The 27928-nt window shown below is 46.5% G+C and overlaps 1 protein-coding gene across 3 annotated transcripts in view; it reads left to right on the top strand.

Annotated features, from left to right (window-relative positions):
- The window catches only part of WWC3 (WWC family member 3), a 101890-nt gene that overhangs the window by 62698 nt on the left and 11264 nt on the right, over positions 1–27928 (top strand). For all 3 annotated transcript variants that reach the window (XM_039874227.1, XM_039874218.1, XM_039874208.1), the window contains 12 exons: positions 547–676; positions 3278–3424; positions 5934–6007; positions 14525–14767; positions 15253–15342; positions 16129–16694; positions 21650–21770; positions 22563–22637; positions 23471–23557; positions 24660–24852; positions 26061–26342; positions 26768–26919. In XM_039874227.1, coding sequence (XP_039730161.1) covers positions 547–676; positions 3278–3424; positions 5934–6007; positions 14525–14767; positions 15253–15342; positions 16129–16694; positions 21650–21770; positions 22563–22637; positions 23471–23557; positions 24660–24852; positions 26061–26342; positions 26768–26919 — 2160 coding nt within the window. The remainder of the gene's footprint in view (positions 1–546; positions 677–3277; positions 3425–5933; positions 6008–14524; positions 14768–15252; positions 15343–16128; positions 16695–21649; positions 21771–22562; positions 22638–23470; positions 23558–24659; positions 24853–26060; positions 26343–26767; positions 26920–27928) is intronic.

Raw genomic sequence — 27928 nt, 5'->3', positions numbered from 1 at the left:
AGAGAGAGATCAATTAGAACCAGAAGAGATCAAAGAAAGGCATACACAGAGGAGGCATAAGAGTTTCCAAGTTTGTCCAAGGCATCATTACTGAGTTCACTACTTTTTGCCGTTTCCCATATGTTCTCCTTGCACACAGAACTCACGCGTATTTTATTTCACGGACATTTTTGACCACTAATCCAGATGCTAGGGATAAACGAATAAGACATGGCGCTCCTCTCTAAGAGGGGAGTTTCAATCCCAGGCTGTCACTCAAACCAGTGATCCCGTCACGCAGTCGTTAGTAGAGGACGTGGAATTCTGACTCAGAGCTCCTCACCTGCATAGGCCGGTCCAGGAGCGAAGGAAGTCGTCTAGCAGCCGAGTCTCGTGTCTTAGTGTTTGCCACAAGGAAGGTTGTGTGCATCGTTACTTTCCCTCACCAGAACATTGTTTTTAACTGTTTCCTACCTTTCTATGCAGCTTTTGAGTTTTTTTCGTTTGGTCGTTTAATGGGATTTTATAATCTCGCACGGAGTGACTCTTATTTTATCTTTTAACCAGGATCGATCGTAAGATGTCAAATGCGCACACCAGCTACAAACTGGATGAGGCACAGGCTATAATGAACGAGCTTCGGACCATCAAGAAGGCCATTTGCACAGGCGAGAAGGAGAGGCGGGACCTGATGCAAGTAAGAGGCTGCTGTCCTCAGGCCACGCTCTCTCTGAAGCAGCTTCCGGTGGCTGCGGGCAGTCCTTAGTGTTCCTTGGCTTGTAGCCACATCACTCTAGTCTCTGCCTTGGTTGTCACGTGGTGTTCTCCCTGCATCTTTGTGTCTAAATTTTCTCTTAGAAGGACACATATCATTGGATTAGAATCCACCCTAATCCAGTATGAGCTCGTGTGAACTTCAGTCCATCTGCAAAGACGATTTCCAAATAAGCTCAAATTCACGTGTTCTCGGGGTTAGGAATTCAACGCATCTTTTTGCAGGATACAGTACAAGCCAAACAGTGGGTGATACAGTCATATTGTTCAGTCATCAAAATAATTTAAAAAGTCTACGATAAGTCTTGCCGTCTCCCCATTCTCTCACCACCCGTCAGTACTTCTGTGAGCTTCCTGCGGACCCTTCCAGTGTTTCTGCAGACACACGCCCGAGCACATGCTCAGCTGCCCTCACAGGGAGCTAGGACTGTGCCTGCTGTTCTGCACCGGCTCCCTCACTCAACGATCGTACCCTGTACCTTTTTCCACATCTGTACACAGAGAGCTTCTTCATTCCTTCATATGGCCGCATAATATTCTACCATGTGGATAGATTTAATTACATGGCTAGGATCGTCGTAGCTATATATTACTTTAGTTTTTTGCCCCTTCGGCTCCCGTAGTTTCTATTATTTTTAGAAAAAGCTGACTTTTTGCAGATGGATGTACGCTGGTATCTGTGCTCACTGCCGCGATGCATTCAGTTGTTCCCGTTACAGTTTTTATTTTTTGCTAACACACTGAGTGAGCACCTAGTACCTGGTAGGCATTTGTCTCGATTCTGCAGAATGTAAGGCACAGAAGGACATGGGTAGCAAAGATGAGACTCACAGGCCAGGTGGGACAGGTACACATGGAACTGCCTTGCAGGGCATTGCTTCCTAAGGTCAAGGATGGGCGAGACTTGTGGAGTGTCCCTGTGCTGCTCGTTCAGTTGCAGATTACCAGGCCTTACCTCAGACCTCCTGGATTAGAATCTCTGGAGGTAGGACCCAGAAATCTATATTTTCAGACGCCCTCTCCAGGTCATAAGAGGTAAATAATCTATCATTAGATTTTCTCTGAGCACTGGTAGCAAGGAGAACGGTTGCCATTCACTGGGATGTCTGCTTGTGGCATTGCATGAGGTGCTCTGTGGACGTTACCCATCTAGGTCAAGCCATAACCCCTGCTTCCCCACAGGGACACAGAGGCCTTGCCCCAGGAGGCCGAGCTGGCCCTCCCGTCCTTCCGAGTTTGCAGAGCTGGGGCAAGCTCGGTTGGCTTCCTCACGATGGAGGCTCAGCAACTTCTCTGAGAAGCTTCAGGTAGAGGCACGGGCAAGGTCCTCTTGTACTGAAATCAGCCAAGCTGTTTGGTCTTTCTTATACAAGCTTACCAATACTGGGCCATTCGGGACGCCTTCGTCTCGATCCAGAGCCAGCTACATGAGTTATATTGTACCTGGGCGTTCTGGTGTCTGCAGAAACAGTCTTTTCTTTAAAAAATTGTAGAAAATCTGATCTCTCTTTAACTTTCACCCACCGGGGATGTATGTGCCAGAATACATACTTACTCTAATTTTTGGCAAACTAACATCTATATGAGATGACTTTTGACCATGTAGAATTATGATTGAAAAATCAGGTTATAAAAATACATAAACATCGTCTGGGAGCTATTTTCACCTTCTGTGTGGTTTATAAAGATCTCAAGTTAGCATTCATCTCTGTTGGACTCATTTATTGATAGAACATTTGAGATGTGAATGCTCCCTGCCCCTGCTTTATTGTAAATTTAAGGTATACCATGTGATGATTTGATATATATGGTGAAATGATTACCACAATAAAGTTAGTTAACACATCCATCACCTCACATAGTTACCATTTTGCGTGCGTACGGCGAGGACTTTTTAAGATCTGCTGTCTTAGCAACTTTCAAATACGTAGTACAGTATTGCCAGTTACAGTCACCACACTGTACATTACATCCCGAGACCTTATTCATCTTATACTGATAGTGTGTACCCTTTGACCAACATCTCTCCATTTTCCCTGCCCCCCAGACTGGCAACCCACCAGTCTACTCTTGGTTTCTATGAGTTTGGCTTTTTTGGAAAGAATGCCTTTTTCTGTTTTTTTTTTTTTTTTTCTTTTTAGGAAATATACATGTTTGAAAAACACTAAAAATGCTACCACAGGTGTTCTCTATTTTATTCACATGCTGCCAGGAGGACTCAATTGCTATCTGACTTAATTACTGAGAATTTTATTAAAGGTGCCTGTGGTGAAAGACCATCTATCTATCTATTTATCTATCTATCTATCTATCTATCTATCTATCTATCTATCTATCTATCTATCATCTATCTGTCCAGCTGTTTATTTATAAGACCTTTCTTTTAAATCTAATGAGAGTGAGGGTTGGGGTGGGCCAACCCTCCAGTGCTACAGCAGTCAACGTGGAACCCTAGTGAAATGACCGCTTTGAGAGGGAGAGGCAGCACCGTCTCTGTTCAAGTAGCTCATTCATTCTGTTCCAGAGCCTGGCCAAGCTCACCGACGGCTTCAAGAACAGCTTTTCTCTCACCGAACCCCTGCAAGAGTTCCCTCACAATGCAGGCGCGCATGGCAATTCTTCACCTCAGCAGTGCTGCGACGCTGGGTCTCAGACCGACATCATCGGAGAGGTATGCTCGCTGGGGGGAAGGGCCTTGAGGAAAGGGTCGCGTTCGTGTTGCCATCAGTCATGTGCTTTACTTTTCCACTTTCTCTTCAGAAATGTTTTGGCTTTTGTGCCATTACATTTGAAGAAAAAATAGTTTCTCACATCCAGCTGAGAAGATTCTGCAGCCTGGGGTGCAGTTGAATTACTTGTTACCTTTAACCTTGTGATTTGGATTCTTCAAAAGAGCAGAATCCTTTTGAGAGTTAAGATTTTTTTTTTTTGGATAGATGTCTGACTTTTTAGAGCATGGGCCACCTTTTCCTGTAAAGGTTCAGATAGTAAACATTTCAGGTCTTGCAGGCCATGCAGTCTTTGTCACAACTACCCAGCCGTGGTGGTATAACGCAAAAGCAGCCATAGGCGACATGTAAACTAATGAGCAGGACTGTTTTCCAATAAAACTTTATTTACAAAAACAGGTGCCGGGCTGGATTTGGCCTGCGGGCCTTAGTTTGCTGATCTCTGACTTAGACCAGTGATTTTCCAAAGGCTTCGTGGCTTTGTCACCCTTGGGTATACATTGGTGCTATTTTTTGTTCTTCTAAAAGACTGTCAGGAAATCGAATTAAAATTAATTTTGTTTGGGACTTGGAAGAATTTCATAATGCTGCTTTTGATGTCTAGCGAGACCTTGAGTTAGCCACACAGATAAAGTAGGCAATTACCATTTGAAGCAGAGTGGTAAATACTTAAAGACACTGCTATTGTAATATTGTTGAGTGAAGCTTATAATTTATTTGTTACAGATGGATAAACAGCTTGGATGGCTTTTTCTTTGGGCTTATTAAGTAAAGGTGAAATATCAATGGAATGCAGAATGCCCTCCCCAAAATTAAATAAAAGAAAAAAGGGAAAAAACATTGACAAAAAAAACCTCTGGATTTTAAGTAATTAGCTAATATTTTGAAAATTTGGCAAATAGTGCCTCTTTGAGGGGAGCATAATATTAGTAAATAATGACTTCCTATGTCTTAGATGTCCTGGAACAGCCCTATTTTCAGTTTTCCCCTCATTGTTCTCAAAAGTACAATCAGACATTTTTGATCAGGCATCTTTAGTTTAAAGAACGTGGTCACCATCTATATAATACACAGAGAGGAATCGCTAAATCAGAAATGTCCAGCAGTTTTGCCTAAAGGTTTTGGCAGGAAGGAAAGAATTATAATTGAGAGATTCTTAACCGGTTTGAGAGAAACCAGTTAGATCAAAGGTTCTCTAATGATTTAGGTAAGATATTCTAAAAATGTCGGGGGGAGAGTGGCCGGTTATGCTGTCGTAATAACTCCGGCAGTAAATTATCATTTTTTATGAGTTTACTGGGGCTGGCCTGGGTTGGCAGCCTCAAGGCTGTTATCTTGATTTAAGTAGTTTCTGTGCCCTTGAGACAGATGAAGGGATCGGGGTGCCAGGTTACCTAAGTTCACGTGGTCAGGGAGAGGCAGGTCTGAGTTTGAACCAACATCTCTGATTCCTAAACCCCTGTGCTCTCTATAGAAGATAGATCATTTTGCTATAGAAAAATACAGTCGACCCTTGAACAACATAGGTTTGAACCGCGGATCCACTTATACGACGTGGACCAATAAATTCATCACTAATCATTCAGGCAGAGTATTTTCAAATATTTGTTCACATGACATTATTTTTGAAAAATAAATAAAGGCGTAGTGGCCATAATATATGGTCTAGTAGGGTCAGATCTACAGATGGAGAAAATTGTTTGAAACTGGAGTCATATATTTCCAGAAATGAAGGAAAAAGTAACCAAGGTGAGCTACGGTTACCTCCCGTATGGGTCCTTTTCCCCCTTTTCCTTAGGAATTTGTTGATTTCAGTGTAATTGATGTGAAAATATTTTAAGTACACCTAGTGATTACTGCAGAGCACCACGTTTCAGCTCTAACTCCTAAGGTGGATGCACCACAATCCCGGCCTTTCTTTCCTTTTCCTTCGGTTCTTTAACAGGCTGTGTATCATTCAAAGGAGTCCTACAGGCCACACCTCACACAGCTAGTCTGTTGTCTTCAGATCTCGTGACTTCTTAGGAGATCATCATTACTTTGCATTTATTGAAGAATGAGAGAATATACTGCACAAAATAGGATGATTTTTTTTTTTTTTGGCCTCTGTACCAACTTTGACTAAGTAATTCACTATTTATTTGAAAACTTAATTTGTTGTTGTTGTTTGGAATTACACAGTAAACAGATACACTTTCACTGTTTCGTTTTGTTTTTTTTTAATCCATCAGTGTTGGGAAAGCAAAGGTCTTCCCAGTCCTACTCCCAACCCCACTGATCAGAAGTGGCCACTGAATATTATTTAGTATTTCCTTCTAGACATTTGAGGAATGGAAGCGGAAAGATAAATTAAAATATTCTTCGTTGTCGCTGAAAGTTTAAATGAATATTCTATTTTGAAAATATGTTTTTAATATGTTTTCCTTCTTTTTTCCCCTCTGTTTTGGAAAGTTTGTCTTTGATGATAAAACAAGACTTGTAGACCGAGTCAGGCTTAATTGGCAGTATGAAGAAGCCAAAAAGAGGTAAGAAGCTCCTTTTTCAAATCTTGCCTTTTGCTTACTTCCTGTCTCCTGTGGGAAGAGGTTTTTCGGGGTTCCAATGTGTGATTGCCCGCTTTTATCAGAAAGCTCTGTCTGATAGAATACAAGCTAAAAGATCTTCATTTACGTGTAGCTTTTTAATACATTGATAAAAATTCACATACATTTAAAATGGTAGAATTCTCAATATTGCAGGTAGTTATAAAGACACGATTTAATAAAAATAGAGACTTCCATCTTTCCTCATCCTCAGGTAGTTCAGAACTCCCTCCCTCCATTCCTCCTCCTTCTCCTTCCTCCTCTCATCCTCCCCCCCTCCCTTTCGTCTGAGCATCATCCCCTCAGACCAGCTTAAGCAAAACTGCTTTATTTTTTATATATGTGGCTTCTAACTCCATAGGTTAACGGACAAAGCCACGTATCTTGGTTTAAAAGACAGTTTAATAAGGATTAGGTCAACAGGTCATAGCAGTACCTAATCTAGTTCATTTTGATGGAGGGAATTGAAAGGCGGCCATTTCTGTTAACCTATATTGTAAATCATCTGCCTCCTGAAAATCGAGATTTGACTTAGTTTGTGCATTTTCCAATTTGTCTTTCCCTCCTACCTTCCCTCCCACCGTCTTGGTCTTAACCATAGAGCTTGGGCAAAACCAGGAGGTGGCGTGGAGTCCTCATAAGCGCGTGGCATTTTTAATGTGTCACGTCTCTCCCCGTGTATCCAGAGCCCCTGTTTTCAATATTCTGACCCTGCCCTAGTTTTCGTGTCCTTTTTTTTTAGAGACTTTCTCTCTTCTTTGCCTCTGGAAAGAGTCTGAAAACCTAACGACTTCAAAATATGTGCTTTGGAAAGCTGTGAGGCGTATCTTTTTAATGTTTCCTTAGTCACATAGGAACTATTACCTTGGGGAGGGGCGGGGGAGAAGGAGCTGAATGCCAAGCGAAGTGAGGGGGTCTTTTCTGGAAGCTCAATAGTTAGGCCTGCTCAGTATACTGTATCATTCATGGATGTCTGGAAATCCACTTTGTTGGCTTTTTAGAAAATGTAAAAATAGCAACAAAAGCAGATCATCTGACTCCCTCCTGGAGGGCCGGTTTGAACTGACATGGGCCTTTGTTTGCCCAGGCATTTCTACCCAGCCCTTCTTGGCTTTTCCCGATGTATTCGTGGTGGGCTTTACATTTGCACGTGGACCGCGGCCAAGTCCATTCAGCCACGCCGCTTATCTCCGAGCTCGGATTCTCCATCTAGCACGCATTCCTTCTCTTGAGCTGACTGGGGTTTGTCAGGGCTATTGTCCCTTCTGGGTATTCCTCTGCTCAGTCTTGCATGTTTCTACTGGAACTGTACAATGTGGGTGCTGGAATTTGCTGTGTTGTATAAAACGCAGAAACTAGATGATTGCTACACTTAGGAAGATAATTGTTACGTGTTTTGCTGTGACATTTACCAGACCCAGCAAGCGATTTCTTTGTTTTCTGGAGATGGTATCGGTACGCAGTGAGTAATCTTTTAAGTGCTGAGATAATACATTTGGGCAAAAAGTTGAGTATTTGAAAAAATTATTCAGCGGAGGACGCTGCACTTTGTCCGTATCTTTTAAATGAAAGTAGTGTTTCGGAATCGCGGCTGCGGAGGACAGCTGGTCTGTGTGGGTGACCCCGATAGCTTCGTCCACACAGAGAAGCTGCTGGGAGACTGGGAGACTGTGCTGCTACTCAACACCTGCCTCGTTCCAGGTGTTTGGAAGAAATTGTGTGCTTTACGGGCTGGGCTCACATGTGATCTTTAACCAATGTGGGAGATAAACTCCTTCACAACTAACAGAAATACGCGAAGAGACCAGTGGTTCTACCTAGGAGCGGGGTGCACCCAGGGCAGTACCTGCTGGGGCTTGGGGTATGTGTGTGTGCGCGCGTGCGCGTGCATGCATACACGCACACACACATATGTGCATACACACGCCAGAGTCAGGAGCATGTGCATGTGGGTGTTTTTACATATAAATACATATAACACATGCATGTTTACCTAGATACGTGCATATACATCATTTGTATTTTCTTTATTTTTATTACATAAATAACACATGAATACATTGTTTTTGTCAAAGGCACAATCAATAGAGTCCACCTATCTCCCCCACGCCCCCAGTCCTACCTCCCACCATTAATGGTTGGGTGTAAAACCTTCCAGTCTTTTATGTAAACGTTTGAATAAATTAAGCCTAGTGTAATTAAATATAGTATAGGATGCATAGCTTCCATAATGGTTATAACCATCCCTCTATGGATGCACATCTAGATGGTTCCAGTTTTTCCTTTTCACAAACAGTACACATCTATTAACAGGCCCAGCCTTGCAGAAATGACTGTTTCATTGGACAGATACTCAGCAATGAAATGCCTGGGACTAAAGACGTGTACATTGAAAGCTGCGACATTTACCACCAAATCACCTTCCAAAATGACTTCTCCACTTTACACTGCCACTAACGGCAATCGAGGGTCCTGATTTCTGTTTCTCCTTCGCATCATTAAGTATCGTCATTCTTTGCGAATTTGATTAGAGTAACGGGCAAGGACGTTCTCTCGGTTGTCGTGTGCTTTTCCCTGGTGGGACTGGTGCAGTTTTGCGCCGGCAGTGCAGTTCAACATAATTTTGTATGACTTTTGGTTATTTAAATTGCCATGTCTGAATTTTTTTTCAGACAAGCCAGCCTTTCAAAACGTGTTTGATCCCATCATTCCTCTCTTCACAGTGGGTCTCGACCATTGAAGGGGACGATTTTTGCCCCCAGGGGACATTTTTGTTTCTCGTGACTGTTGACATTGAGTGGGCGGAGATCAGGGATGCTGCCAAACAACTCGCGATGTGCAGGATGTCCCCACGGCAAAGACTTAGGTGGCCTAGAGTGTCAATAGTGGCACAATTGAGAAATCTTACTCACGTCTTGCTCCTTAATCTCTACTGTGCGTGGACAACGGGGGCCTAGTGGAGCGGGTGTTCCGCTCACTCGGGGCATTAGCCCAGTCCCTCCATCCTCCTCACTCTCCCTATCCCGGCCACATTGTGTCCCTCGTTTCTCAAACTTGCTTGGCCTCAAACCTGCCAGGCAGCCTCCTGACATAGTGCCTGGAGTCAGTGGAATAATGGCGCCCCAAGATGTCCACATCCTAATCTCCAGAACCTGTGACTGTGTTGCCTCCCGTGAAAGAACTTTGCAGATGGGTCTTGAGATGGTGAGATGATCCTGGATTATGCAGATGGCCTCAATATCATCTGAAATCATCCCACCCCTTGAAGTTTAGCTTCCCTACCCTCTGCAAAACCTCCTGGGTTCTGCCACTTCTAAACTGGACTTCAGAGAAGTCTTTCCTTGTGTATCTAGATTTGAGAGTTTTTTAAGTGTTGGGAAATTGTCAGAATGACGATTTGGAAGGTTTCATATGTATTCGTATTTAGTAGAAGCGGAACTCGTAATTCCAAGTGGTGGTGTGATTTCTAGAGAAATCTCTAGACTGAACTACCACTATCGTGATGATTACTTTTGTGTTTTCAACTCTGGATCATGTGACATGTACCCAAACAACTGCTTCTTCCTTTCCCTTAAGGACCATCGCTTTGGATTCCCAAGGCAGACATTACGATAGGAATATTTTCACATTATTGGTTAAAAATTTTAGAATTTTTCAAAGCCAATTTGGAAGAGCAAGTCTTCTTGAAGCAATCCCGATGACGCAGATGGCTCCTTATTTTTAACCTAAGAGCACTTGTTCCAGAACTGTGCACAAACTGTAGCTGTTTCCATAGAAACACTCACAGTCCAGATAGGAACAAAACATTCGGCCCATCCAGTTTCTCTGCGTCTTAGTGTTTGTTGCCAGGATGGGTCCTGCTGTTCATCCGTTGTCAGGAATCAGTGTAGTGTTAGGATTCCAGTGGAATTTGATCAGTCGCTTGGATTTTTTTTTTTCATTTCAAGTGACTATATATCTGGGTTTTGGGGGGCAGGACACGGCTGTGAAAAACAGGGGAAAGCACCCTGGCCATTGTAGCCCCATCTTTCTCATTCAGGCCAAAAGAAGGAAGCCTATAGATGATCTGCTTTCCTTTTAAAGAAGTCACTCTTCTAAAGATCTATACATTTGAAGGGGAAAAGATGTGAGGGCAGGAGGGATATTGGGTATTAGTGAGACCCTTCTAACGCCACATATTCTAGATTCAGACTTCTCGAATTTCCAGTGTAGAATGGAGTTGAGCTGGTTTGTCGATATTCAGTTCAGTCAGCTGAAGTGGTTTCAGCATTCCTCTGACTTAGATCTCAGCTGAGATTTTCTCGAACTTTTGCTTCTCATTTAAGTGGATATTTACAAAAAGAAAACAAAGGAGAGAAGACGTCAGAAGTATCAAATCTGTGGCTGTAATTGAAATTTGAAGGCACGAGGCTCTAAGCTAACACCACGTCCTGGAATGTGGCATTGGGATCTGTCACGTCTCATCACCGTCACATGGGTCCGTGGTTTGCCTGGAGTGCCATTTCTATTCCAGAAAGCAGCCGTATTTTATAGTAGACCGCAGAATTTAGGTATAAATTCAAAGACTTGGGAATTACTTTGGATATTTCAAATATGCCTCAAAACTGTGTAATATTAAAAGTGCATTTTCTTCTAAGAAAAATGCAAATCATATTTAAGATTTCCATGTGAATTGCGAGGTTCTGAGTCGTCTCAGCAGCATAAATGCAGGTTTCCATTCGTGGTTGAGTGGTGCCTCGGTTGTAACAGAAAAGGTGTTTGGGCAAAAATAGTAAAGGAAAACTGATTCCTATTTTACGTTTGTCTACATTAGACCTGTTCAGGGAATAGAATTTGGAAATCACATAGTAAATATGAAACCTGAATGCTTAACTAAGGATTTGTTTTCGTTTCTTTACTATCCCGAACATAGGGACATATATTTTAAAGGTTTCAAAGGTATTTGTGAGAGATTATATATAGGTCATAACATGTATTACCTATCAAAAATAAGAATCAATAAAGAATACAGTTGACTTGTAGGAAAAAAAAAAAAAAAGAAAAACCCTCGCCAGTTTTAAGTGGTTCTCAGTTCTCCTTAAAAATGAACTTGGAAAAGTTTCTTTTTTGTAAACTTTAATCATGACCTCACTTTGCTTCCATGTATTTATTTTCACTGAAATGATGTTTCAGGAAAAAAGCCTTTCTGGAAAATTTCTTTCTTTTATTACCCAGAATTGGAGTGATGGCACTTGCAGGAGTGGAGTTCCAACCCTGCGATCAGCTGTTTGGCGTGGTGTGGAAGGGGCATTGTAACTCTCTGCATCCATGTTTAGCCTTGGGCAGAAAGTCTGCTCTCTCCAGTAAGCCTAACCCACTAAGGGTACTCCTTGCAGATGGCTCGTTTCCAGGCCAGGAGTACGGTAGACAAGGCATGTTGTGTTAGAGGCAAAGCTGTCTTGTCTATCCTTTGGCGAATGTACAAGAGATCATTTTGAAGGAATCCTTCTAGAGCTTTTGGCTTCCAGTGCAGACAGACACATGCGCCTCTCTTGATCTGGCTGAGAGCAGGCCCCAAACGTCTGTATCCAGAATGTGAATACGGGCCAAGAAATGGCACTTTGCAACACATGCCAATATTCTTCTAGATTTGTATGTAGCTCTGAAATGAACATGCAGTCATTTGCATCATTGTGAAATTTGATTATTAAAAAAACACTATTCTAAGCACTAAAATGCTTGCCTAGTATTCAGCACAGCTCAAACAAGTTTTCCAGATGGGTTGCATGAAGTCAACTTCATCCAGATTTTGTTTCTGCTACAGAGGTTGTCCTTGCATATTTTTCTTGCAAGCCATGGAAAGTTACAGTACAGTGTTTAAGGTTGGCGTGGTACTATTCCTTCTATGCCCGCGGTGGGCAGACCTTTTGAAATTTGCCCTTTGCCTCTTCTCCTTCACATGATTCCTTTTTTTCCTTGCGTTCTTTGTTCTGATAGTGGATGTTACTTTAGATTTTCTGAGAAAGGGTAGGATTACCTAGGAGCGGACCTTCCGCCCCCTCAGCAACTTGAATCCTTGTAGAATGGCAGCTAACCTGGAGCTGGCCAACGCAGATGGAATCTTGATCTCCTCGTGGGTAGACCCCAGGAGGAAAGAAGACTAAAAATGAGTGCTTTTTATTTATTTTTATTATCGTTATTTTTTAAAAGGAGTGCTTTTCAAAATCGGCCTGCCCGTGGTGTATGTATGAGAATTGGTATATATTACAAAGTCAGACTGCTAATTTTAGCCGGGCTCAGATTGGCTTTCCTGTGGAGCAGATAAATTGAAATAAGAAATTTTGAGGACACAATGGATTTGCTCATTGTTGTTTGTCTCTCTTATATTTATTCCTTACCTTTGACTTGTCTCGATCTACGGTAGAATGTTCCAGAAATTTCATTGAGTATAATGTATGATTTGGCACTAACTTATTTATGGGTCTGCTTGGAGTGTATTTTCCTTGGGCTTCAGTTATATGACTGCCATAAATTTTAATTACACTAATTAGACATAGGTGGACACTTCAGCCCAGTTGGATTCCTAACCCTGTTCAGCTGCCTCTGTCATTAGTTTTTTCAGTGACATGATTTGGCACCATTTTCCAACACATTTTCAGGAAATTAGTTTTAAGTTAGAAAAGAACTTGCCTAATAAAGCTACTGACGTTCAACTATTTTCTTTACCTTCTTGGGGAATTGGACGTGAGTAAAATGCGTACATTTAAACTATAACTTGCATACTCTATGGGTTTTCTGATTGGTGGTTTGGTACTTGAAGAAGGAGCCTTGCCCAGTCCTGCAGCCGGGCTGACTGGTCCCTGGAGAAGTGCGACTTGGTGCAGGGCTGGCTGACAGGCTTTATTTTAACGCGTGGACCCGGGCCAGTTGATTGGCAGTATCCGCAGGGAGCACAGTGTTGAGAAGGATTCTGCAGTCTGGATCCAGCGGGCAGGATGCCAGCTTGGATGAGCGACATGTATCCTGGGCACGGGACCAGGTAGTGTCAGGAGCACTCCCGCCACTCCCATTAGTGAGGACCGTCACATCAGTGCCTACTGTAAGCCCATGAGAGCTCCCAGACCAGTTAGCATTCCCCAGAGCAGGCCGAACTGCCTGAAAGCAGAGGGTATCAAACTCAAGCAAGCATCAGAAGCACCTGGAGGGCTTATCAAAACCCAGATTGCCTAACCCTGTCCCCAAAGTGTCCCGGTCAGCAGGTCTGGGTGGGGCCTGAGTTTTGCATTTGTAACTAGCTCCTAGGTGATGCCGAAGCTGCTGGTTAGGGACCCCACCTTGAGAACCACTGCCGTATAGGCCTACAGGGCTGTGTGCACCTGCCGCTTACCTGTCCTCACGACTCTCTGTGACCTCAGAGAAGTCTTTAGATTCCGCTTTTGGGCATGTGTGCCAACCTCTGTCCTCCATAGCGCTGGGTTCAGGTCGATTCTGGCGTTCCTTGTTTCTTCCCGGAAACAGATAATGCTCATCTTTAGCCACACTTAAATTTTAGAACATTCTACTGCTTTGAAAGGATGCTCTGAAAGTATGAGCCACATCGATTTCACTTAATCTGCATTCACCAATACGTTAGGACACAAAGTGGTACAGTCTGTTTGCCAGGCAAACACGTGGAAACGTATAGGCACATGGAAGCTGACAATAGAGTCTGCATTTTTGCACCTTGAGGATGGTGGTGCTGACACATTCAGTGAGGCCGACTGGTTTGCACGTACTCTCACGCCACATCCACACTCACCGGGGCTGACTCTTACTCCTTCATACACTGGCTGGGTGTTTGTTTACTATTTCACGCATTCAGCTTTTGTTGAGTATCTACTCTCTGCACGGTGTTTTGAATTTCACACACAATCAAGGCCCCCAATGCAGGAGAGAGCACCCAGAGCACCTGGCTCTGGGGCTTTTCTATTCCAAAGCACTGTGATGGGCGCCTTTCTCTCCCGGTACTTTCTCAAGGCGGTGTTAGCAGATAGGCATAGCGGAGGAGGCAGGAAGCTGGAAGCACCTCTCATGTGTCCAGCAGTGTTTAGCTGGTGATGATGGGGGCGGGAGGTAGGGAGAAACGAGCTGGGTTCATCTTGCTCTGGGACAGTATGAGCCACGTGGGAAACCGTGAATCTGAAACCACATAGCACATGGCGTGTGGAGGACTGCCTTTTTTGTCAGCTCTTTGAAACAAGCACGATATAGTTACCGTCACCATGAATCTCATAGACCAGGGGAGATTATGCAAAGGCCGTACACATCCTTTTTTTACCTATCATTTCCATATTCTTTATTTTTGTCATTTAAGGTTCAGTTGGTACAATAATTCCAGCATTTACTTAGCAGAGTAAGTTTCTAGAATCAGTGCGATGGTACTGAGAACGCACGAAGACAATTTTGTAAGTTCATGGATTTTTCCGTGTCCATCTCTTACAGAGTCTCCAATATCCAGCAGCAGCTGGCCCTGCTTGACAATGAGGCATGGCCGGGCATGGCCGAGGCCGACAAGGACCGGCTGCAGCTCATCAAGGAGAAGGAGGCCCTGCTTCAAGAGCTGCAGCTCATTATCCAGCAGAAAAGACCCGCAGAAGATGTGGCCCGGCTGGAGGAGGAGAGGAGGCGCTTGGAGGAGGAGAACCAGCGAGCCCGGGCCACATCTGTGCAGGGCGCCACGGAAAGGTGAGCTGGCTTCCGGAGCTCCGGGAGCAGGCAGAACGCAGCTTCTAGCGGAGAACCAAGTCGAAAAGCTACATCACAGAACTTGCACATGGCTTGAGAAGGGTCTTGGTTAGGGCAGCTACTACCTGGCCAATTTCCTCGCCAAGCAGAGAGAAGGTGGAGGGATCTTGTGTCTTCCCTCTGTCCATCCATCTGTTCACCCGCCCATCCATCGATCCATCCACCCACCCACCCATCCATCTACCCACCCACCCATTCGCCAAGCTTCTACAGTGTATCAGGCACTGTTCAGGGGGCCGGTGGTACATTTTCGAGCAAGGCAAAAACAGCCTCTGTCATCTGGGCGTTTATGATCTAGGTGCACTTTTTAGAATTTAGTCATTCAAACCTAAACAAGATTGGGGGAATTTCTAGTGGAATTGCTTGTTAGGAAAATATACTCCCTATCTTTGAAATCCACCAATGGACTATTTTCTTATCTACAGGATTCTACTTCAGGAAAAGAGAAATTGTCTACTTTTGCAGCTGGAAGAAGCTACTCGTTTAGCATCCTATCTCCAGTCCCAGTTAAAAAGGTAGGCAACTTTAAAAAAGAAAGCCGTGCTTATGTGATAATGACATGTCTCTGAACTTCACAATTCCCTTCGGCTTGGTTTTCTCCACCAGAATTTAGAACTTGAAGGGGCGTAAATACAGAATGCAAAAGTGGGTACATCATGTTTTTAAGAGGAGCTGCTAATATATGATAAAAGCTGCAGAATAACAAGTCCAAAGTCACATTTACCCAAAGATTTCATAATTCACAGCTTCAGAGGTGTGTATATCCATCTACATATATGCACACGGACATTTTTATTTGGGGTTTTTTAAAAAGGATATGGACATTTTAAAAATGAGATTCGGATGCTCAATAATAGTTCCTGTTTTCCAGTATTTATGGAAGCATAATGATAAGGGCTTTCTATGTATGATTTTTCTCAGTTATTCCTCCTAAGAGTGCCAGGAGGCCAGAACTCTTCTTGCTTGTCACAACCCCCAGTGAGAGAGGCTCAGAAAGGGCAAATAATTTGACCACGTGGATTCAGCTAGTCCGCATTTGAGCTGGACCTCGAACTCAGGCATGACTCCTTGATGTTAACCACTGCCCCCTACCTATATTCAAAGAGACAAAGGGAATGTCATTGCAGGTGTCTTACGATGCTCGCAGGTATTTAAACACGTGCTCTGGTTAATGGGAGAATGAGGCAGGATTCTGTTCCTTCATGGAACAGACTGGCCGCTCAGCTTTGCAGTGAACGGCGGGGCTCCAGCACGCATCTTCAGGCTGCTTTCCTAAGGGCATGGGGGCTCTCTCGTTTCAGCCTGTCTGCCAGCACCCTGACGGTATCCTCGGGGAGCAGCCGTGGGTCCCTAGCCTCCAGCCGGGGCTCGCTCACCTCCAGCCGGGGTTCCTTGAGCTCTGTCAGCTTCACTGACATCTATGGCCTGCCACAGTATGACAAACCTGACATCGAGTGCAGCCAGCTTCTGCGCTTTGATCTGATTCCCTTCGACTCGCTGGCGCGAGATGTCCCCTTCTCAGAGCCCCCAGTCCCCTCGGGCTTCCACAAGCAGAGGCGCTCCCTGGACACACCCCAGTCCTTGGCATCCCTGTCCTCCCGCTCCTCCCTGTCCTCCCTGTCTCCTCCAAGCTCACCCTTGGACACACCCTTCCTCCCTGCCTCGCGCGAGTCGCCCTTGGCCCCACTGGGGGACAGTTTGGAGGTGCCAGGCCTGGGCACCTTAGACAGATTGCGGGCCCAGGCCTCCGCTCTGGGTGATGAAGACTTGCCGGGCACGGTGTCCTTTCAACCGCACGCATTTCCTGGAGATGGGGAAGGACCTCGTGAACGAGGAACCCAAGTGGCTACCGTTCCCATGGGTACAGGTAAGCACTGACAAATCCTGGGGGTTTTCTCAGTCCTGGGAGGAAAGGCTTCACGTTCAGGGAAGAAATTGTGTGTAATCGCACTGAAGCCAGCTGGCTTTTCACTACATAGTGAACTTTGAATTAGGATTATTGCTAGGGAGAGGAAGAATGCAGGCCTGCTGTCGTGTGGGTGCTTCTGGTTTATGTCCTAGAAAGGTCCTTGACATTGGCAAAGTAGTCTTTCCCAGGTGTTTGGCTTGTTTTCAGGATGTGCTTAATTGTTGAAAATGAGAGGAAGAACCACATAGTTTTCCATGTTAACAGAGGCTGATGGAGAGGTGCTAGGGCCTCAGTGAACTCCCCAGAACTCCCCAGATGGGTCATTCCGTGTGTGCCGCCTCTGACCGGTACATGGACCAGCGTCTGGTTGTAGCTCAGTGATTCATCTCTACTTCCTTTTTCCCTATGATTTCATCTCTTTATCCTTTGTCCTTGTAGTTTTCAAGGACATAATTTTATCAGAAGTGTACATGAAAATAATTGGCATAATTTCAAAAGACATGCCGGTAAGCGTCAGCCATTGCTACCAGACCAGTTTCTCTTGGTGGTTTTCAAATAGAGAAACATGTAGCCATGGGGAACTTCATCCATCCTGTTGGTGCTAATTCAGCTTCTACTTGGGGCCAGAGTCTCTCAGCTTGTAGCCCACATGGAAAACCAAACCGCTGTTCTGGAGAACCTTCCAGCTGATGGCTTGTGCACAAAGCAGGGCCTGGGCTCCAACCCTCCTCATCTTGACCCCGTCTGCTTTTTTGAGGCAGCCTCCAGGAGCTCCAACTTTCTCAGGCTTGAAAGAGGATTGAGAAGAAGGCCTCTCATTCCAGAAGTTCCACCCATTTAGTTAACTTTCACTTACACAGCAAAAGTGCTTTAGACATTGCATTAGGGGAGCACTAGATAATTTGTATAGCGTAGTGGATCTCAGCCAGGGGCGTTTTGCCCCTGGGAGGTACTTGGCAGTGTCTGGAGACGTTTCTGGTGGTCATAACTCAAGGGGCTGGTGGGGAGGTGCTTTTGGCATTCAGTGGGTGGTGACCACAGGTGCTGTTCAACGTCCTACGGTGCACAGGACAGCCCCCACCCACCAGAAGGAATGATCCAGCCGAAATATCAGTAGTGCTGAAGCTGAGTATCCTGGGCGCATACTGTTGAGTAGTTTAGCAGCAAAGGGTAGAAATAAAATGCAACTCCAAAATCAGTGTGGTAGTGGAAACAGCTTCAGAAGAGTAGCTTAGAGACACAGATTCTGTTCTCTGCCCCGTTAACTCACTAGTTGGGGTGTCCTTGAGCGCACATCTTTGGACGTGGCTGAGTCTTAGCTTCCCTGCCCTTGAACGAGGTGATCTTTATGGGCTCTTCCATTCACCACCATTCTGTTACTCATGAGTTTTTCATAGACAACAACTATTATACAAATATACTAGTTCCTGTGAACCACTCGCATGTTTAACCAGAGATCTGGCATGTTCTGAGGCAGCCCTGGGGCTTTTTGTCACCTCTGTCATTTTGGTGTCTTACCCTCTGTGTTTGCAAACACACCTTTAATATCCCTCGGTGTAGTGTTTCTATAATTCACATATACAGGTGACCTCCGTTCGCTTTGTTCTTCTTTGTAATGGCAGGTTCAGAGCTCCATGTTTACTCCTTTCATAAAAAAAAGGAAATACAAAATAAGGACTGAATTGCGCATCTGTTGTCGCTTAAGCTTACTTTGTCAGTGTCCCCACCCCCCACGCCAACGTCTTTTTAAAGGCTGAGGTACAAGAGTATCGGTCTCATTATGTCGAAAATCCACACAGGGCCCAAGGGCCCTTTTGGGCCAGGGGAAAGATAGTGTGAGAAGGAGAAGAGTTGATGTAATTTCCGGTCCTTATTTTTTAATTTTTCCTTCCCACTTTGTGGCTGACATTATAATGCTTCAAACTTCTTAGGCTGGGAGGTATTCGCTTCTGCTATGGTCAGATACTGTCACCTGGTGGTTCGTTCATATATGACACTATCAATTGACTTGGGTCCTTACAAACTACAAATAATTAATTGGCTCAGTGAATGGGTCCCGGTGGGTGAATGCAGAGGGCTGCTTTGGGTAACCAGCTTCAGGCACAGACACAGGGTGACTTCTCGATTTCCCTTGATGCTTATGGGAATACCCGAGCCAGAGTCGTGGTGGCTTCGTGAAGTTGGCGACGATTCTTAGCACTCATTATGTTACCCCACCCTTCATTTATGATGCCCAAGGTCACTAAGTTCCCTTTGGCTTTCCATTCCAGTGTGGCTTGGAACAGTACAGCCTAAGTGTAACCTCAGGCAAGTTCTAGTTAGATAAAATTTTAGTAAGATAAAACTCAAAATTGTCCAAACCTACAGGGCAAGCCCTAAGAAGTATTTTTTTTTTTTCTGTTCTGTTTTAAATCAATCTGAGGGGACACAAGATGATATGGGAGACTTGGGCAATAGACTGTAATCTTTAACATTTTTTACATTTTTTGCTATAGTTTTATCTTCCCTGGATTTTAAAAGTAAAATCTGCCATCATTTTAAAATCCTTTTCAATCTTAATTTCCGTTGGTATTTGCTAATCTAAATCCATGAAGATCTTGACTTTGCTCATGTAATCATGGACATTTTGATTATATTCATACTCTGTTTAAACTCGTTGGCTTAAATTCTGCAGTTTTTTCACTTTGTGCTTTTTTTTTCCTTTATCTCTTCTCCTGCGGGCTCGATAGAAACACTCGCTGTAAGTGACCTTGGCATTCTCCTTCACCTCGTTGGTCGGGCCGTGGCACATCTTTGTGCAGTGGATTTAGGATGGTCATAGTGTGGCCAAGAAGGGCAGTCTCATAGCTGTACTTCAATGTAGCTCAACAGTTAACCATTATTAGGATCATTTCAACATGAATATTCACCGTGCCTACTAAAGTTGTGTAAGAAGTTATCTAAAAGCTTGAAGTATTTATTCTTCTATATATCTATTCCCCAGACTTTTAATGGCTTTCGTTATTTAAAAATGCCAGCCGGCAGCTTTGTCTCCAGTGTGATTTTCATTATACTTTGTTCCTTTTTGTCAAGCAGTGTCGATGTCCTTAGGTTTCTGTCTTGTCTGTATTTAAAGATGAAATAAGTTCAGAGATTTTAAAAAGGAATGATTGGAAGATTGTTATTCCTGACTTCACCGGCGTTGCTCTCCACGGTCCATCTCTTTGCCTTGAAGCCTGAGAGCAGACGGCTGCGGGGTGGAGTGTGGGGTCTGCTGCGTGTTTTCTTCTCACCCGGGGCAAGTGCTGACCGTAGTTCCTTCTGTCACCTGTGCATTCAGCTGCTCCATGAATGCGATGACCGAGCCTGGGATCACTGAGGATCAATCCCTTTATTTCGTTTCTCTCTCCATCGGTCTCCGTTGCAATGAGAGAGAAACTTTGTCGGAGTCGCAGCATCGGGTTAACTGGAAATGCTTAGGATCGTTGTGTGGTGTTATTTCCTTAAAGGGACAGAAGGCCATGTCTAGGAGCTGTGCGAGCGTCAGTGCTGGGAAGGGCAATTGCAGTTGCATTTGCTGGGGATCCATGCAGCAAACTGAGGGGTTCCATCTGCAATTCAGAGCTGCAGGATTTGGGTCCTTCCGTGTGGCAAGGGTGACAAGAAGAGCTGGACTCGAGAGTCCTGGTCTACAATCTGAGAGTGGTACCTCCGGCCACCGCAGAACGGAGGCGGCTTCTGGCCGTGACTGGAGGAGAAGCTGGTAGTCTTTAGGCTTGGCACTGCAGACCTCAGGAAGGTCACCCATTGGCTGCAGTCGAGGTCATGAGACCAAAGGCCACAGCCCCGCCTGTTTTGTGTTGTTTAACGTATTTGGATTTAATCGATGCGTGAATAATAATTTGGTTGGAAAGAGAGATGGTCATTGGCGGACTCTCCACTTCCCTGCGCAGATATCTCGATTTTCCATTTCTGGAGCCGAGATGGCTGAAGAAAATCACAAAGGCAGCAGAGGCCCTGGGTCATTAACAGGAGGCACCACGATGTCAGAGTCAGGCTCGGTTTGGGGCTTCGCTTTTTAACGTCGTCCTCTAACCAGCATCCGCTCTAGAAAGCATCAGGGCTCCCGTGTACACACTCACACGTACCGTAGGAAGGTGATGTGCCTGTTTCTGTTGGTTTTGTCAAAAGGAACTTGTTGCCACGAGGGAAGGAGTAGAAAGAGTCGATGAAATGGTAAAAAGAAAGCTGTCCATGGTTACGTTTGGCTCTCGATTAAAATAGATACGAGACAAACATAAGCTGCCTAGTAATGGTAGCTTCCTAACCCCAGGAAAGCAATTCTGGAAGCAAGCCCGGCCGCTGAGGAGGATGCTGCAGTTAGACAGACAGATGGCTCAACTGTGTCCTCTGACTTCAAAGTCGTTATATTTCGTTAATTTGGATCATTTTTTAAAATGCCGTCTTTTGATTATAAAACACTAGTATATGTTTGTTGTATAAAATATGGAAAATACCGAACAGCATAAAGAAGGAAATGAAAAAATACCCCTCTCTCCCCACTCGAAGAGCAGAGCTGGTGACCTTTCTTTGCTGGTCTTTGAAGTATGACAGTCTCTCAAAGTGCGATGCAAAGGGCTCGCTCCCCACCATCCGCCGATGTTCTGTGCTTTCATTTAGGAGGTGAAAAGAGATTTATGGCAGTTTAAGGAGCTTTTAAAGAAGTAGCCAGAAGTCTATTTCTTCAATTTTTCAATGTTCAAAAACAAGTCGAGTGCAGTGTATTTAAACATATGCATGTACGTATAATGGCGTGTCTCTGGAACACTTAGTAACCTGGTATGGGCTCTAACTTAGAGTGTTTATTTCTTGGCACCATGGTCCCTGGCCTCCCGTGCTGTCTCCTCCTGACCCGGTGTGTCTCTTATTTGTAGCAGTGACTCTTCGAGAAGACAGTGCCAAGAAGCTGGAGAGGAGAGCACGCCGCGTCTCCAGATGCCTGTCGGATTATTCGCTGGCGAGCGATAGCGGGGTGTTTGAACCTTCAACCAAAAGGTTAGAAGCTGGTCTTGTTATCTCCTCCCTAAGCGACCTTCCCACAGTGTTACTGGGAAGGCCAAAGGGGCCTGTACCCAGGCGTCTATGTGCTGAAACTTGGCATGTACCCAGGGGTAAGGACCTTTTCCGCCTTTTCCACTTTGGAGGTTGGGCCTTAGCGAGCTGCAGAGAAAACTCCTGTGGCGTCTGTGTGGCATTTGGAGGCTGGCCCTCACTCCGTGCTTCTAGGACCATGTCTCTCTTTGGCCCTGCTGGGTTTAAGGCTTAATCCCAGTAGAGCTGGGAAGGGAGAATCCATGTACAAAGAGAGAGACCTGCTTTTCTAGGAAGGCCATTCATTAGAAAGGAATTTTCTCCCTTCCTCCCTCCTTTCCTCCCTCCCTCCCTCCCCTAGCTAGAGGAATAGCTTTGCAATGACAAAGCACCTTTTGGGATTCGGGGTGTTCTTTTTATTTGATATCTTCGATGTCATTGTTTTTTATCACTCATCACAAACTGTCTAAAAGTTCATTTTTGCGCTTTGCCCTGGATCTCGTACGTGGTTGTGAAAGGTGTGCAAAATTATTGTCTAAAAACGGAGCAGTTTATAGGCAGGTACCCAATGACATGTGTCATGGACCCGGGAACCTGCTGTGCCCCTTTAGTCACTTAAAGAATTTATTTACTTGTGTCGCAATTTAATAAAGCCCCTCTCAGTACGAAGCACCCCTGGGATGAGGGAGCTTGTACAAAACCCCCAGGCGCCAGTTGCCTGTGGAGTCACCGTGGCGACTTTCTGGTTGTGCCCAGGAGTGAAGATGCTGAAGAGGCTGCACATGGAGACACTTGTGCCGTGGAAGGGCCCCAGATCCACGTCGGGTTTTGGTGAGTACGGAAGACTCCTTGGGGCGCACCCGGCGACTCACACCTCCACACACAGGCCAGGAGGGATGGAGGGGCCCACGTGATCTGGGGGCTGCTTCCCGGCTTGGCTACCGAGAGCCCGCTACCGTGGTCTCAGCTAGGGGACAGAGATGGCGGGAAGGAGGGATAGGGAAGAGCAGCTTTATCGCTGTCCTCCGACACTGAGAGTCACCGCTGGGAACTGTCACGTCATGGAGCGGGGGTTCAGGGCCGTCGTCGTGCAGGGGCGCCGAAAGCCCCCGGCGAGGTGGGACTCTTGGGGGGAGTCATCGCATATTTCTGCACGGAGTTGGCTCCGTTCACGGCAGTGCGGATGGCAGGCCCTTCCCTGCTCGCCAGCGTGAGTGACCAGCTGGTTGGCAACGCAGAGCGTTTTGCTTTCTAGTTACAGTCTCAATAATGGCGGTGACCAATAGTGTTCAGACTAGCAAGGCAGGACGTTCACGTCCCGGTGGTTTCCTTTTGCTCGCTCTTGTCATTCCAGTCGAGTGTTTCTCAATGTTGCACTAGTGACACGTGGACCGGATCACTCTTTGTTCCGGGGGCTGTGCTGGGCCCCGTAGGATGTCGAGCATCATCCTTGGTCTCCACCCACTAGATGCCAGTAGCATCCCCCTTCTACCCAGTCATGACAGCAGAAAACGTCTCCAGACATGCACACGCCTCCGGGGGGTGGCGGGTGGGGGGTGGGGGGTGGCAGAATCCCCCTCAGCCCAGGGCCACCGCTGTGGTCGAATCAGGACTTTTTCACTGTGGGGACGGTGCAGTCTATGGACCCGCATTTTACTTTCCAGGCATGACAGTACCAGCGAATGTCTCCTCGTGAACGTGCTCCAACTGAAGAACTTGGCCGGGATGATCGTGAAGGAAGACTGTAAAATGTAAGCTCTCGAGCAGGAGGGGGTCTTTCGGAGACCTGGGGCGTCTCCCAGGCTGCCTGCACACAGCACCGCTCGCCGGCCTGCTCCGCTTGGCCCTTTGGGTTGCAGAAGAGACTGTTTTCGAATCCGAGTTTACAATAAAACCAGGGACTATCGGTCGGAAATAGACAGGACTGTGTGTTTTAAAAAGCATCTGCTGTATTATCTGAGGCAGGCGCGGTTAGTTATTGGGGCCAGGCTAGTTACGTGCTGTAGCGATGCCATGAAAGTGCCAGGTGCCTGTCATCTGCTGCATTTGGGCTTAAAATGTCCACCCCGGTCACAGGGTTGGGTGGTGACAAAGTGGCACTTAGCTCTGTGATCCAAAGAGGTGCCTAAAGAGGCGTACGGCTGAGACCAGGGGTCGTTGTCTAACGGGAGGAGAAGGAAATAAAAGTTGTCACCAGCTGGGAAGTGCTACCTCTGTGGGCTCCACAGCCTGAGGTTGGTGCCCAGCAGATGGCCCCAGTACCCAGGTGGTGAGCACACCTGTAACGGGGCATTCAAGCCCGAGGGCACAGTCCCTTCCATGCGTCTTCTTCGTAAACTGGTCTTCTGAAAGCCTTGGAAGCAGCCTGGGTTGAAGTGGCTGAGGGCTCCCCCTGAGATTCTGTCCACCCACCCCATGATGGACTTTGCACGTTCCCCAGTGTTTAAGTCTCTCCTATGTGCCAGCCACCATGCTGGGGCCGACGGGGCAGGACACCCAGCCCGAGAGGTGAGGCGGAGCTTGAAGAGGGAGCCAAGGGGCTTCGGGGAGATCAGTGCAGATGTCTTCCCAAAAGATGGGACAGCAGAACCTCTGTTTGGCCCCTCTCAAGTCCTGGGACTGCCTTTGAACTTTTCTTTGTGGGTGGGGTTTCCCCTAACCCCCAGGGGCACGTAAGTGCCTTAGTCTTACTCTTAGTTGAGAAAGGGACTTTCTCCTGCAGACTTTGCAGTTCGCCCATCATCCCAAGAAGGGAACACACGCGTGTATCTGTCCGCGTGTTCGTGCGTGTCATCATGCAGACCCGTCAGTTGCCTCCCTCTGTCTGCTTCTTCCTCCTCTCTCTGCTTCCAGACACATCCGAGTGTATTTGCCGCCGCTGGACTCCAGCACACCAGACACTTACTGCTCCAAGGCTGTGGAATTCCAGGCCCCCCTGGTATTTAATGACGTTTTCAGAATCCCTGTGCATTCAAGCATGTTGACATTGAAGTCCCTTCAGTTATATGTGTGTTCAGTGAACCCGCAGCTGCAGGAAGAACTGCTGGTATGGCCTGTGCTTGCGGCTTCAGGGGCGATCTCCCCGTCAGATCCCTATTCTGCCCCCTCCCCACTCCTCCCCTCCCCTCACCCCCTCTCCCCTCCACACACACAGCTTCCTTTACACTTCCTCCTCCCCTTCCCCGCCTCTCTCCTTCCTTTCTTTTTGTTTCCATCAGTCTTTCTTTGTCTCTCTCCCTCCCTTCTCTGTCTGTCTTTTTCTTCATCCCTCCATTGTTTGTCATTTTCTTTCTTAGTCTTTGCTTATCTTCTTTTCTTTGTCTTTCTGCCTTTCTTTCTCTGCTTTCTTTGGCTCTGTCTCCCTCCCTCCTTTCCTTTCTCTCTCCTTCCCTCTTTCCCCTTTCCTTTTTCCTGTGGCGGGGGTGGAGGGGGGGTCGTTGCTTAGAAATCGTCATGTTAAGTGGCGTCTGTAACTGGGAATACAGAAAGGGATGATAAAACCAGTTATCTTGTTATGCGTCTTGTACCTTAAGTATATCATATCAAATAATACTTGCAAAAGTCCTATGCTACAGCTTCTAAATTACTCCCATTTTCAGTCGAAGGAACTAAGTAAGGTTGATGAATTTGGCAAATAAAAATATCACATGGTCAGTTAAATTCGAATTTCAAATAAATTACGGACATACTTAGACTTTTGAAAGACCCCTTGTTGATTTGAAATTCCGATTTACCTGGGTGCCCTGTATTTTACCTGGCAACCCTGGAGCCAGATCAGTCAGCGGTTCGTCTTCAGGACCGCGGCCATCCACGGGCCGGCCTGGGCTCGGAAGCCGGTCTGGTTTCTTCCCAAGGTTGGCATTTTGCCCCTTGGTCCCGTCCCCTCAGCAGCAGAACTGCAGACTGTAGAGTTCAGCCGGGCCTCTCTGATTTCAAAAACTCCCGAGAGCATCAGCGGCTCCTCAAGTGGCAGACCCCCCGAGCCCAGCCCATCACCCCGGGTTGTCCGTTCTCTGCCCCGCCCCCTTTCTGGCACGTTCCGCTTGTACCGAACAAGCAATGGAGGAGCCACCCCATTAGGACCCTCTGCGAGCGCTTTCCTGTTACTGCGGCCCTTGGAATAGCCAGGAGACATTGGACCTCTTTTCTGGTTAAAATGGAGGGGTGACCTTGATGTTTCAGAAGACTCCTGTTGGTCGTTAAGGTGAAATCACTCAGCGCCTCTTCTGCCTTTGTTTTTGAACACCTGTGCAGGGCATTGCTCAAATTAACTTGGCCAGCTGTGACGGGCTGAGTGAAATGCAGCTACGCTGGTACTCAGTCCAGGTGTTCACCAGCCCCGAGCTGCCCAGGGCAAGGGAGAGGGAACGGGCCAGGGAAAGCGGTGCCCGGGACCCTCCACACACCACTGCCACCGCTGTGGTCACCGCCGCTGCCGCCGCCTCCACTGCCGTCGCCTCCGCTGCCGTCGCCTCCGCTGCCGTCGCCTCCGCTGCCACCACCTCTGCTGCTGCTGCTGCTACCTCCAGGAAGACGGTGCGTGTGCCTGGCCTACAGAGCAGCCGGTTCCTGCTTCCTTGGCCTTGGAACCGGCTTTTACTGGGGGAGGTCATCTCTAAGAACCACCTGTGTAGACTTAGTCTTAGAACACAGGGTGAAGAAGCAAAGTTTCGAGGGAAATAATGAAAATGAAATGAGCACGGTCATTCACGATAGTGGATTTTAATGCGAACGTGTTCGTGGTCACTGTTTGTAGATTTGAGCCCTCAGAGCTCATGGAAAGGCCAGGTCCTGTCTTGCCGCTAGCAGTAGGGTGGACCGTCCGTGGAAGAGCTGCTAGGACGGCCACCAGCATGGAGGAAGGGACTTCACTGTGGGGTGGGCCTATGCCTGCTCCCTGCTTTGCTACCAGAAGCTGTTGATCTGAGCCGGTTCTCAGAAATGTCCCTTATGTCTCGCAGGACGCCGTGACAGTGCTGCTGGCTAGAACAACAGCCCAGCTGCAGGCAGTGGAAAGAGAGCTGGCCGAGGAGCGGGTGAAGCTGGAGTACACGGAGGAGGAGATCCTGGAGATGGAGCGGAAGGAGGAGCAGGCCGAGGCTGTGTCTGAGCGGTAAGGCTCCTTGGAACTGCCAAGGAGATGGCGCACATTTTGTTGGGGACAAGGTAGCTGCCGTGTTAGTCAGCCCTGACTTGTGGGGGAGCTGCATCCCTAGGTGCAAGTTGCTTTTCTCATCCATGCCTCCGTAGAACGTGCTGGGTGATTCTTCAGAGAAGTCGGGATTCTCACGGGGAGCCGAATGCTGATCTGGACAAGGGCGGTGCTTTGACCTCTGTCTCTCTGCTGTCCATGTAGGCTTTTCACCTTGTTCTCTTCTGGAATTTTTTTTTTTTTAAAGAGTGAGACTACCGAATGACTCCACTCTGCCAGGATCTAACACAATCAGTTCCCTTTAAATTGTTTTAACGGCTTCATTGAGATACAGTCTACCTGCCACATCATTCAGCCATGTGAAGCGGACAGCGCAGTGCTTTTTAGTCTAGTCACGGAGTTGTGCCACCACCATCACAATCATTTTTCATCAAGCCAAAAAGAAACCCCACACCCATTAGCAGTCACTCCCATCCCTCCTTCCTTCAGCCCCTGGCAACCACTAATCTCGTTGTCTCTGGATTGGCCTAATCTGCGCATTTCATCTAAATGGAACTGTGCAATGTCCCTTTCCGTTTTACCTGAAGCAGAATGTTGGTGAACCCTTGACTTGGTCCAGACCTGCCTGCCATACACGAACGAATAAGTCAGCTGGCCAGCAAGTGATCTGATCCTTTCCAGAGGCACTTTCATATTGCTTTATGTTTTTCCACGAAGAGCATCATATTTCCAAAGCTTCCTGCTTCTTCCTATAGCTTTCCCTAAATTTATTTGGAAGAGGAATTTCTTTTAGGGCCGGGACTTGCATGGCCAAGGGGGAGGGTATTGTATTCAGGGCCCGGCAGGAAGCTGGGGAGGCGGGGAGGCTGGGAGAGGTTCGGGGAGGGGGTCAGGAATCTGGCATCTTCAGTGGCTACAATTGGGTGATGAGGACAGACCGACCCACTTAAAGAAAGGCCTTGTAGCATTG

The sequence above is a fragment of the Pteropus medius genome, unplaced genomic scaffold (genome assembly GCF_902729225.1).
Source record: "Pteropus medius unplaced genomic scaffold, Ma_sr-lr_union100, whole genome shotgun sequence".
Taxonomy (NCBI): domain Eukaryota; kingdom Metazoa; phylum Chordata; class Mammalia; order Chiroptera; family Pteropodidae; genus Pteropus; species Pteropus medius.
This window is presented reverse-complemented; position numbering and strand designations above follow the sequence as displayed.